The 13,192-nt window shown below is 41.0% G+C and overlaps 1 protein-coding gene across 12 annotated transcripts in view; it reads left to right on the top strand.

Annotated features, from left to right (window-relative positions):
• The window catches only part of ZNF131 (zinc finger protein 131), a 55,766-nt gene that overhangs the window by 40,124 nt on the left and 2,450 nt on the right, over nucleotides 1–13,192 (top strand). For 6 of the 12 annotated variants that reach the window (XM_037990795.2, XM_007961501.3, XM_007961502.3 and 3 more), the window contains 2 exons: nucleotides 691–1,373; nucleotides 12,737–12,867. In XM_037990795.2, coding sequence (XP_037846723.1) covers nucleotides 887–1,373; nucleotides 12,737–12,867 — 618 coding nt within the window. In that variant the 5' untranslated portion in view covers nucleotides 691–886. The remainder of the gene's footprint in view (nucleotides 1–690; nucleotides 1,374–12,736; nucleotides 12,868–13,192) is intronic. The other 6 variants (XM_037990796.2, XM_037990793.2, XM_007961505.3 and 3 more) reach the window with 2 other exon arrangements.

The following is a 13,192-nucleotide window of genomic DNA, read 5'->3' as shown; positions in this document are numbered from 1 at the left end:
TAAATTTAGGTCTGTGACCCATTTTGAATCTTTTCATGGATGATATAAGGTAAAGGTTGAGGTTTGTTTTTCCCATGCACATACTTGTTCCAGCACCACTGTTAAATGATTACCTTGGAACTTTTTTTTTTTTTTTTGAGACAGAGTTTCGCTGTTGTCACCCAGGCTGGAGTGCAATGGTGCGATATTGGCTCACCGCAATCTCTGCCTCCCGGGTTCAAGCGATTCTCCTGCCTCAACCTGCGGAGTAGCTGGAATTACAAGCATGCCACCACACCTGGCTAATTTTGTATTTTTAGTAGAGATGGGGTTTCCCCATGTTCGTCAGGCTGGTCTCGAACTCCCGACCTCAGGTGATCCACCTGCCTTGGCCTCCCAAAGTGTTGCGATTATAGGTGTGAGCCACCGCACCTGGCGGGCACCTTTTTTCTCCCCCCAAAAAAATCAGTTGACTAAGCGTGGGTCTCTTTCCATGGACTTTGTTCCATTAATCTTCATGTCTATGCTTTCACGAGTACTATTGTCTTAATTACTGTAGCTTTATAGTAAGTCTTAAAATCAGGTAGGATAAGCCCTGCAGTCTTGTTTTCTAACTGTTTATATAAATTTTATTGCCACTTTATCGGTTTCTTCAAAAAAGCCTGCTGGGATTTTCTTATATTTTTTAAACCCCTACATTATGTATTTCAGGAACAAAGAAAATTCAGCTCCATTAGAGGAAAATACCACAGGAAAAAATGAGGCCAAAAAAAGGAAGATTGCAGAAACTTCAAATGTTATCACCGAGTCATTGCCATCTGCAGAATCAGAACCTGTTGAAATTGAGGTAGAGATTGCCGAAGGCACCATTGAAGTGGAAGATGAAGGCATCGAAACATTAGAGGAAATGGCTTCTGCCAAGCAATCCGTAAAGTACATACAGAGCACAGGTTCCTCTGATGATTCTGCTCTAGCACTGTTGGCAGATATTACCAGCAAGTACCGTCAAGGTGACAGAAAAGGGCAGATAAAAGAAGATGGCTGTCCATCTGACCCCACGAGCAAACAGGTAGAAGGTATTGAAATTGTGGAACTTCAGCTGTCACATGTGAAGGACTTGTTCCATTGTGAGAAATGTAACCGTTCATTTAAATTGTTTTACCATTTTAAGGAACACATGAAATCACACTCCACTGAGAGTTTCAAGTGTGAAATATGCAATAAACGGTATCTTCGAGAGAGCGCATGGAAACAGCACCTAAATTGTTACCACCTTGAAGAAGGTGGAGTCAGTAAGAAGCAAAGAACTGGGAAAAAAATTCACGTATGTCAGTACTGTGAGAAACAGTTTGACCATTTTGGACATTTTAAAGAACATCTTCGAAAACATACAGGTAATTAGCAAATACTTTCTTAAGATATTTTTTTTCCCACATGTACTTCAAATTTAAATTTATAAATTCTTTTTTAAAAAATAGTGCCTCAGAAGCCATCTAATGTATTATCTCTAATGTGTAGGCTAAGTACACATTGTGTATAGTATTACATGTTCAAATATTGATGCTTTAAATGCAAATCAGTATCAACTTTGGAAGTAATTGTTATTTTTATGCCTTGCCCAATTTTTGTATTTTTTAAAGAAATAGAGAAAATAGTTTGTGATTTATTTCCTAAAGATTATAAATAATTAAATAATTAAATCTTATAGTGAGACTTTACCATTTCTATTTTTACGTTTCTTGTGTTGTGTTACTTAGAGTACATTTACAAGCAATCCCTGACGGCCGGGCGCCATGACTCATGGCCTGTAATCCCAGCACTTTGGGAGGCTGAGGCAGGCGGATCACTGAGGTCAGGAGTTTGAGACCAGCCTGGCCAACATGGTGAAACCTCATCTCCACTAAAAATACAAAAATTAGCCAGGCGTGGTGGCGGGCACCTGTAGTCCCAGCTACTCCGGAGGCTGAGGCAGGGGAATCGCTTGAACCTGGGAGGCAGAGCTTGCAGTGAGCCGAGATTGTGCGGCTGCACTCCAGCCTGGTCGACAGTGAGACTCCATCTAAAAAAAAAAAAAAAAAGTGGCTGGGTGCCGTGGCTCACGCCTGTAATCCCAGCACTTTGGGAGGCTGAGGCAGGTGGATCACCTGAGCTCAGGAGTTCAAGACCAGCCTGGACAGCATTGTGGAACCCCGTCTCTACTAAAAATACAAAAAATTAGCTGGGTGTGGTGGCAGGCGCCTGTAATCCCAGCTACTTGGGAGGGTGAGGCAGGAGAATTGCTGGAGCCTGGGAGGCGGAGGTTGCAGTGAGCCAAGATCACGGCATTGTACTCCAGCCTGGGCAACAAGAACAAAACTCAAGAAAAATGAAAAAAAAAATGCAATCCCTGACATGTTTATACTTCTTTTCGTTTTTTTTTTTTTTTTTTTTTTTTGGAGATGGAGTCTCTCGGTGTCACCCAAGCTGGAGTGCAGTGGCACCGATCTCGGCTCACTGTAACCTCTGCCTCCTGGGTTTAAGTCATTCTTCTGTCTCAGCCTCCCGAGTAGCTGGGACTACAGGCTTGCACTACCACGCCTGGCTAATTTTTGTATTTTTAGTAGAGATGAGGTTTCACCGTGTTGGTCAGGCTGGTCTCAAACTCCAGACCTTGTGATCCACCCGTCTCAGCCTCCCAGTGCTGGGATTACAGGTATGAGCCACCACATCTGGCCCTTGTTTATACTTTTTAATGTACATTGAATTACCTGCTTTGGCACAGTAGGTAATATATGTCCATCTCTCTCCACCTTTTCAACAGCAAATATGTCAGGACTGGCGGACATCCAGGGAGCTAAGGAGAATAAGGTTTTTATACTTCTCCTGGGAGCCATGCAAGCATGATGGAAATGTCCCAGGATACCTACCTCAGGGCCTCTCCCACATAGTTATTCATCCCCTATTCCAGTCATCTTCCTTTCAAGAGTCCCTGACCTTGCTCAGGTCTCTTGTTTGCTCCCACTCCCCAAACAATCTTTACTAGGTCTCCTGCACCAGACACAGTAGCTACCACCAACGAATTGAATCTTAGATAGTCCCTAAATGTACTGTTACAAGGGTATGGAGAGAACAGTTAATACAGCATGCTAAGTGTCAGACTTCTGGACATTTGTTCCCAATTCTTTGTTATATGTGGTGGTTAAGGCTGTTTAGACTGTTAATACAGTAAATACAACATAGATATCCTACAGTATTCAGAATCTTTCTCTTTGATGCTGGAGTTTGGAGAGCTTCTGGTAAAAGTTTTTTAAAATAGGTTTCTCACCGTCACTTGGTATACATCACTTGAAATTGAGGAACCACATAGATTCAGATGATGTTATCCCCCCCACTGTCCAAACTCTGTCAGTATTCGAGGACTGAATAAATACAGGAATAGCAAAGGGATCTTGTACTTAAGGCTCAGTATGGATTTAAAAGTCTTTAAGGTACTAGTTTGGATAACTAATAGGCGTTCATGAAATCTTTTGGGAAAATGCTTTCTGTTTTCAAACATATGTATATACAGTGTACTCTTGAACAACATGGGTTTGAACTGTTTGCATCCACTTATATGCAGATTTCATTCAGCTAAATATGGATCAAAATTATAGTATTCCCAGGATGCAAAACCCATATATGTAGAAGACCAGCTTTTAGTATGTGTGGTTCCACATGGCCGGCTGCAGGACTTGAATGTGCATGGATTTTGCTATCTGAACCAATCCCCCGCATATACCAAGGGACACCTACCTGTTTTATATAGTATTTGGAAACTGCCTATAGTTATAATTTTTGGTCTTTAGAAAACAATAGTCTGTTGGTGAACATATTTGTGGTAATTGGGTTAATTATGCAAAACGATTGTTATACCAGCAGCACAATAAACAAACGTTGGTGGCCAGGCATGGTGGCTCATGCCTGTAATCCTAGCACTTTGGGAGGCCGAGGCAGGTAGATCAGCTGAGGTCAGGAATTCAAGATCAGCCTGGCCAACATGCAAAACCCTGTCTCTACTAAAAATACAAAATAGCCGGGTGTGGTGGCACATGCCTGTAATCCCAGCTACTTGGGAGGCTGAGGGAGGAGATTTCCTTGACCCCGGGAGGCAGAGGTTGTGGTGAGCCAAGATCGCGCCATTGCACCCCAGCCTGGGCAACAAGAGCGAAACTTCATCTCAAAGAAAAAACAAAACAAAACAAAAACAAACGCTGGTAAGTAACTTGCAAACTTTGATAGCAGTTTCCAATACCCCAGCAGATAATCAGTAGCTTTTATAGCCTATGAATGTGAAAGTAGCCGCAGTTACCTCTTTCACCCAAAACATTACCTACTGACTTTTACCTCTTAGAAAATAGGACAACACAGACCTCTTTGGACATCTTTAAATGTGCCTCTCAGGTCTTAGATTTTTTATTTTGGATTGGACAGCAGAATATAGAGTTAAGTACATTATATTCTATGTCTTTCCCTTAGAAATGATGTGAGATAAGTAATTTAAGTAGTTATAAATTACTGAACCATATACCCATTGGAGGAACAGTTGAGCACGTAAAGCAAACTGAACCCCCACTTCATTGTTTTTTAACTTCAACCAATTTCTATACTGGTAATTAGTTCCAAGATAGTTGTTCTCTTCTCTCCTCTCCTCTCTCCTCTCTCTCTCCTTTGAAACAGGGTCTTGCTCTGTTTCCCAGGCCGGAGTACAGTGGCGCCATCATAGCTCACTTGCAGTCTCAACCTCCTGGACTCAAGTGATCCTTCTGCCTCAGCTTCCTGAGTAGCTGGGACTACAGATGTGTGCCACCATGTCCAACTAATTTTTCTGTTTTTTTGTAGAGACGTGGTTTCATCACATTCCCTAGGCTTGGAACATAGGCATGAGCCACCATCTCAGCCCTGTTTTTGTTGTTGTTTGTTTGTTTGTTTTTAGCTTTAACAACAGGAATTCATTTTCTCACAGTTCTAGAGGTTAGAAGTCCAAGATCAATCTGTTGGTTTCTTTTGAGACCTCTCTTTTTGGCTTGCAGATGGCTACCTTCTCTCTGTGTCCTTACACGGTTTTATCCTCTTCGTGCATACATCTCTGGTGTGGCCTTGTATTTCTTAATAAGACTGGAAAGTCAGAATTACTTCTTGATCTGTGGGCTGCAGAATAGCTGTTGTGTTTGCAGACTGAAAACAATATTAACGTTCTTGTACCTCTCCCTCTGAACTCTTGGGTGACCAGCTGCGTTGTCAGTGAGCAGTAGTATTTTGTTTGTGATTGTTTGTTTGTTTTTGAGCAGTAGTATTTTGAAAGGAGTCTTCTGTGCAGTAGGTTTCAACAGTGTGCTTAAAATAGTCAATAAACCATGCTGTAAACAGATGTTCTGTCAACCAAACTTTGTTCTTCCATTTCTGTAGCCCAGGCAGAGTACATGTAATAAGATTCTTAGGGACCCTAGGAGATTTGGAGTGATAAATGACTGATTTATTGGCTTTAACTGAAAGTCAACAGCTGCAATAGCTCCCAACAAGAAAGATATCCTGTCCTTTAAAGCTTTCAAGCCAGTCATTGACTTCTCCCCAACTATGAAAGTCCTAGATAGCATCTTGCAATAGAAGGCTGTTTTGTCTACATTGAATATCTGTTTAGTGTAGCCACCTTCGTCAGTGATCTTAACTAGGTATTCTGGATAACTTGCTACAGCTTCTGCATGAGCATGTGCTGCTTCGCATTGCACTTTTATGTTATAGAGATGGCTTCTTTCCTTAAATTTCATTAACCTCTTCTAGCTTCTACCTTTTCTTCTGCAACTTCTTAACCTCTCTCAACCTTCACAGAACTGAAGAAAGGGCCTTGTTCTGGGTTAGGCTTTGGCTAAAGGGAATGTTTGTTTGGTTTAATCTTTTATCCAGGTTATTCACTCTTTCTCCATATCAGCAGTAAGGCAATTTTGATTTCTTACCATTCATATGTTCATTAGTGTAGCACTTTTAATTTCCTTAGAGAACTTTACCTTTTCAGTCACAACTTAACTACCTGGCATAGGAGACCTAGCTTTCAGCCTGTCTCAACTTTTGATATGCCTTGCTCTCATAGACTTCATCACTTCTACCTTTTGATTTGCAGTGAGACACATGTGACTTTTTTTTGTGGCGTGATCTCGGCTCACTGCAATCTCCGCCTCCCAGGTTCAAGCAATTCTCTGCCTCAGCCTCCTGAGGATATGGGATTACAGGCGCCCGACACCATGCCCGGCTAATTTTTTTGTATTTTTTAGTAGAGATGGGGTTTCACCATGTTAGCCAGGATGGTCTTGAACTCCTGACCTCGGAATCCACCCGCCTCAGCCTACCAAAGTGCTGGGATTACAGGCGTGAGCCACCGTGCCCAGCCGAGACACGTGACTCTTCCACTTAAAGACTTAGAGGCTGTTGTAAGGTTATTAATTGGTCTAATTTCAATATTGTTGCTTCTCAAGGAATAGAGAGACTTGAGGAGAGAGGGAGGGAAGAGAGAAAAGCTGGTTGGTGGAATAGGAAGCATACAACATTTATCAGTTAAGTTCTTTGTTATGGGTGTGGTTCAGGGCACCCCAAAACAATTGCAGTAGTAACATCAAAAATCACTGATCACAGATCATTATAAGAGATGATAATTTAAAAATTTAAATTTAAATTTGAAATATTGCAATAATTACAGTGACACAGAGACATGAGGTGAGTACATGCTGTTGGGGAGAATGGCACAAATCTTCAATTTTTCAAAAAATCCAATAAAGTGAAGCACAATAAAAATAGGTATGTTTGTAAGCAGTTTTAAACTATGTTTAAGTTAATAAATGGACAATTTTTCCTTGTAACAAACTTAAGACAGACAATCCTCTTCCTGTTTCCTATTCTCAAAATGTATACCCCATTAGTTTCATATTTTGCATATCTTTATTAGTTTAATGGTTTGGTTTCCTGTATGCTGTTAAAGCATGCACTGTAATCTATGGCTTGATTTGTAAAATTTTAGCTATTTTTTGTCCTCTGAATTTACTTTTATTTGGAAAATAGTAATGATAATGCCATATACCACTAGGCCATGAATATAAAACAGTTTTAGAGTCCCTGCCTTCAAGGAGCTCAGGATATGCTGCAGGGGGGAGCAAGCATGTACAATCTGTGTAACATGCTAAGTGCTGACCACAGTAAGCAGAATCCTGTGGGAATGCCTGCCTGGGTTGCTTGTTTGTGATGGAAGAGACAAAGGTGATATCTTAGTCTGTTCTGTTGCTTATAACAATACCTGAAACTGGGGAATTTATAAAGAAAAGGAATTTATTTCTTACAGTTCTGGAGGCTAAGAAGTTCACTGTTATGAGGCCACATCTGGTGAGAGCCCTGCCAGTGGTGACTCTGCAGAGTCCTGAGGCCATGCAGGGCATCACATGGTGAGGAAGTTGAGCATGCTAGCTCAGGTTTCTCTTATTCTTCTTTTAAAGCCACCCATTCCATTCCCATGATAACCTGTTAATTCATTGATCCATGAATGGATTAATCTCTTCATGAGTGCAGAGCCCTCATGATCCTATCACCTCTTAAAGGTCCTACCTCTCAATACTACCAAATTGGGGTTTAAGTTTTAACCTGAGTTTTGAAGGAGACAAACATTAAAACTATAGCAGGTGGCTTCCGGGGGTCGTTAGCCTTTGATGACTCAGAAAGGAAGAGGAGTTAGCCTGGAAACAGGTATTCCAGGCAAAAGGAAATGACACAGACACAGAGGAATGAGAGGAAACAAATTGTTTGGATCACTGTTAGTAGGGCATTATGGCCAGAGGCTTGGGTCCAAGTAGAGGAATGCCAGGAGATGTGGCCAAAGGGGTTGGAAGGGCTAACCATGTTGCATGCACTTGGGCATCATATGGGAGATCTAGAGTGGTGTAAGGGTAAGAAAGAGGGAGAGTAATGAGAGATGAGTTTGAGATCATGGAGTTATTTTCATAAATTCCATAAATGAGTTTGAATAATATCTTGGAAGACTAGGTCATTTTAAAGGCGTTTCAGCCAGGCAGATAGCTCATCAGATTCATATTCTAGAGAGATGACTGGCAAGATAGATTGGAGTGGGTTGAAACCTGCTAGCTCAGTGAGGAATCTTCGAGTAATCTAAACCAGAATGGGAGGTTGGGTAAAGGCAGTGTTAGTGGAAAAGAGAGATTTGAGTAACATTACGTAGCCTGAATCAGTAGGATTTGGTGGTCAGTGAGGTGTAGGAGTAAAAGAGAGCTGGTGAGTCCCAGCTTTCTGATTTGAATGGCCACTGGAGGCTAATTAACTTAGAAAAAAATATGTAGAAGAGTAAGCAGATGGGGAAGGAGGGAAATACCAGACATGTTGACAGATACACCTGTGGGACACACAGTGTCAAAAGAGAACCTAGAGGTAACCTTTAGCCATGTTTTCAAACAACTACTCCCTAGTTTCCAAGAAAGGTAGTGTGGAATCATAGAGGGAATGTGTGTCCAGAAATCAGAATTTCAGTTCCATCTCCAGTTCAGCATTTGCCAGCATGATGAATTTGACCGTTCACTTTATCTTTGGGCTTTTCTTGTCTGTGTACCTACTTTATAGGGTTGTGACAAATAAGAAAATGGTGAAAGCACATTGAAAACTGTACTGTCCACACATCTAAAAGAATTAATATGTTGCTATTCCTACATTTTACTGAGCTTACTAAATTTTTTAAATAGGAAAAGCTCAGATGGCACACAATGAAAATTGAGTCTTGTTTCTACTCAAGTAGGTCTTTTGAAGTAACTACTGCTATCCTTTTCTGATTTATCAGATACATTCCTTGCATTTTCAGGTAGCCATACACACACAGGCACACATGCTTTTGGAAAAACAAACGAGCATACGGTAGTACAGCGTCATGCCATTTAGTTTATCTTTGAGTCGTTTTGAAAAATATATGGAACATTTATGAGTATTTAAATTTTCTTCCTGTGGCTGCACAGTATTTTAATCTATGGGTATATCATCAACTAGTATTGATGAACATTTAAGTTGTTGCTAGGCTTTTGGTATTACAGACTATGCTGTAGTAAGCATACTCGTACATATGCCTTTTCAGATGTTCAAGTAATTTCATTTTTAAGAGCAGAATTGCAAGGTCAAAGAATATGCACTTTTTTTTTTTTTTTTTTTAAGGCAGAGTCTCACCCTATCACCCGGACTAGAGTACAATGGCATGATCTTCACTAACTTCAACCCCCGCCTCCTGGTTTCAAGCGATTCTGCTGCCTCAGCCTCCCAAGTAGCTGGGATTACAGGCACCCGCCACCATGCCTGGCTAATTTTTTGTATTTTTAGTAGAGACGGGGTTTCACTATGTTGGCCAGGCTGGTCTCAAACACCTGACCTCGTGATCTGCCTGCCTCACCCTCCCTAATAATATGCACATTTTATATCTTGACAAAGATGATTAAATTACCATTTAAGGAGAGGCTATGCCAGTTTGTTTCTAGGTCTCACTGATAATGAAAAATTATTGATAAAACCACTAAACCATTTCATTTAGCAATATTGCCCATCATTTTGGTAGTTGAGAATAGTTTTTGTATTGCACTAATTCCAGCTAATTAGGTCTTGTCTCTCAAATTAACTTTTCATCATATAAAAATTGTACAAAATAAGCTATAAATGTTTTGTCAGATGATACATATAGCTCAGTTACTTGACTGTGTCATTGTATTTAAGTGTAAGGCTCACATCTAGGACCTCCTCATTACGGGGGTTCCACCTTCCATCCTGGAATCATTCAGTTATTTACTCCTACCCGCTGGTTGCTGAGGACTGCTGGAGAAAATTGATATCTCAAACCTTAAGCACTTTCGTGTCTGATTTATCTCTTTTTCCTAATTGCTATTTCAGAGCTTCCCAGTATATTCAAAGACCTCTGCCCACACCCCTCCTCTAGCAGATAACATACTTACCTTCCAACCCCCAACTTACCTGTAATAGCATTAATCTTTGCCCCTCTTTTTTTTTTTTTTTTTTTTTTTTTGAGATGGAGTCTTGCTCTGTCACCCAGGCTGGAGTACAGTGGCACAATCTCGGCTCACTGCAACCTCTGCCTCCCAGGTTCAAGCAATTCTCCTGCCTCAGCCTCCCAAGTAGCTGGGACTACAGGCGTTTGCCACCATGCCCAGCTAATTTTGTGTGTGTGTGTGTGTATTTTTAGTAGAGACGGGGTTTGACCATGTTGGTCAGGCTGGTCTCCAACTCCTGACTTCACGTGATCCACCTGCCTCGGCCTCCCAAAGTGCTAGGATCACAGGTGTGAGCCACCGTGCCTGGCTTATACCCTCTTCTTTTATTCCAGAAAAAGAGATTTCCCTTTTCTTCAAAGCCAATTCTAGATCCCATGCCTTGATGTCCCTCTAAAACCATGTCCCATCTATCATTCCATCTCCTTTCTCCATTGCCTCTTTGCCCATCAACAAATAAATAATGGATGTCTCTCCTGGCTTAAAGAATCCTATTATTGGCTGGCCATGGTGGATCACTTAAGGTCAGGAGTTTAAGACCAGTCTACTAACATGGTGAAACTCTGTCTTTACTAAAAATACAAAATTAGCTGGGCATGGTGGCACACGCCCGTAATCCCAGCTACTTGGGAGGCTGAGGCAGGAGGATTGCCTGAACCTGGGGAGGTGGAGGTTTCAGTGATCTGAGATCATGCCATTGCACCCCAGCCTGGGCAACAAGAGTGAAACTCCATCTCAAAAAAAAAAAAAAAAGAATGCTATTATTGACATGCTTCCCTCTAGCTAGTCATCTCTCTTCTTGTAGGTCATTTTATGTTTTTTTTTGAGATGGAGTCTCACTGTGTCGCCTAGGCTAGAGTGCAGTGGTGTGATCTCAGCTCACTGCAACTTCTGCCTCACGGGTTCAAGCTGTTCTGTCTCGGCCTCACAGGTAGGTAGCTGGGACTACAGGCTCTCACCACCATGCCCAGATAATTTTTGTATTTTTGGTAGAGACGAGGATTTGCAATGTTGGCCAGGCTGGTCTTGAACTCCTGACCTCAAGTGATCTGCCCGCTTCAGCCTCCCAAAGTGCTGGGATTACAGGTGTGAACCACCACACCTGGCCAGCTGTTTTATTTTTAAACAGAGATGGAGTCTCACCATGTTGCCCAGGCTGTTCCCGTCAAGCAGTCCTTCTGCCTTGGCCTCCCAAAGTGCTGCTGGGATTACAGGCTTAAGCCACCACATTTGGCTTTCTGGGCCTTCTTGAAAGAATTTTGGTACTGACTGTTTTCATTGACATGATTCTCACTCACTTTTGCCCCATGGCAGTGGGCCTTCTGATCCAGTTACATCACTGGTTAAAGTCATTTCCTTGTTTTCTTTCCTTCTACTTCTGGCTATTTCATTTCTTTTGCTAGCTCATCTACCTGCTGTTTTAACTTGGTGTTTCACTGGGTTCTGCCCTTGATTCTTGTTATCATACAACATACTCAGAAATGTTTTCCTGCCTAAAGGTTTTTACTATCACTTAACCCCTAATTTGGCCAGGTGCGGTAGCTCATGCTTGTAATCCCAGCACTTTGGGAGGCCAGGGCAGGCAGATCACCTGAGGTCAGGAGTTGGAGACCAGCCTGGCCAACGTGGTGAAACCCCATTTATACTAAAAATACAAAAAAATAGCCGGGTGTGGTGGCCCCCACCTGTAATCCCAGCTACTCCGGAGGCTGAGACACGAGAATCACTTGAACCCGGGAGGTGGAGGTTGCAGTGAGCCAAGATTGTGCCCCTGCACTCCAGCCTAGGTGACAGTAAGACTCTCTCTCAAAAAAAAAAAAAAAAAAAAAAAAAAAAAACACAAAAGACCCTATTTTATATATAAATCACCCTCTATTTGGCTCCAGGATTATCTTTACAACTATCTACCGGACATCTCCACTCTGTTCTGAGTACCGTAAACTCAGCAGACACAAAACTGAATTTATAGTCTTTCCCAGCATACCATGTTCCAAACCTACATGTATTCCTGTGTCCTATTTCTTTATTCTTATTGGTATTCTAAGCCAAGGATCTGGGAATCTCCATCACTGATTCCTCCATCCTTACTTCTCACCCACCATGCTGTTTTATACCTCTGTGCCTCTTTCTTTTTTTCCTCTTATTTAATTCCAGGCCGAATTGACCCCTTCCTCTGTGCTGCTGCAGTACATATTCCATCGCTTTTCTGTGACAGATCTTTTACAGTGCATTACATTTGTTTATTTTCATGTATTTCATCTTTATACCTTGGCCTTTGATAGGAAGTTTTTTGCAAAGGACAGTTTATCTTCCTACCTTCATCACCTAGCACATGGTCTAGCACATGGTAAGTGCAAGAAATGCAGAAAGGATAATGATGCATTTCCGCAAAATAAGAGGTTGATCATGATTTTTATCTACGGGAAAATAAATAATTTTTTTAAGAAGTGCAAAAACATGGAACAGTTTAGATGTAAATTATATTTATCTTTGTCAAAGCATAGATACAATTAAATATTAAATTTTATTATTTTTGCTACCTCTAGAAAAGTCTTTGGAATATGGTGAAAATACTTGAATTATGAATTGTGATTTCTCCTTTTAGGAATTTACTATTAAAATTGCCCTGTCAAAAAAACAAAGTAAATATTTAAAATTATTTGCTCTTAGGATTTTTCTTAATTTGCCAACATATGTTTTTTCCCCTCTAATAGGTGAAAAACCTTTTGAATGTCCAAATTGTCATGAACGATTTGCTAGAAATAGCACTCTTAAATGTCACCTCACTGCATGCCAAACTGGAGTAGGGGCAAAAAAAGGAAGGAAGAAACTCTACGAATGCCAGGTATGTGCAGTTACATGCATTCAGTTCTTCACAAAGGAGTGTTGTGTTTGCAGTCATCAAAAGCAAAGGGAAACAGTCTCAAGCAAAGGTATAGGGGCTGATGGTCTGGAAAGAAATGAGAATAAAAAACATTATTGTCTTGGGGACTAAACTGGTTTTTTTAACCCAACCATAGATGACACCAATGTCAATAAAAATTATGTCCTAAATAACAATCTGGAACTGTAGTTAACCATGGAGCAATTATTAGAATTTGGGATGGGGATTGGAGGAAACATTTCAGTTATAATTAGATTTTTTCCCCCATGATTAGTGTATTTTTATA

This window comes from Chlorocebus sabaeus, chromosome 4 (assembly GCF_047675955.1).
Source record: "Chlorocebus sabaeus isolate Y175 chromosome 4, mChlSab1.0.hap1, whole genome shotgun sequence".
NCBI lineage: Eukaryota > Metazoa > Chordata > Mammalia > Primates > Cercopithecidae > Chlorocebus > Chlorocebus sabaeus.
The sequence above is the reverse complement of the archived record's forward strand: the minus strand, read 5'-3'. Positions and strand labels throughout refer to the sequence as shown.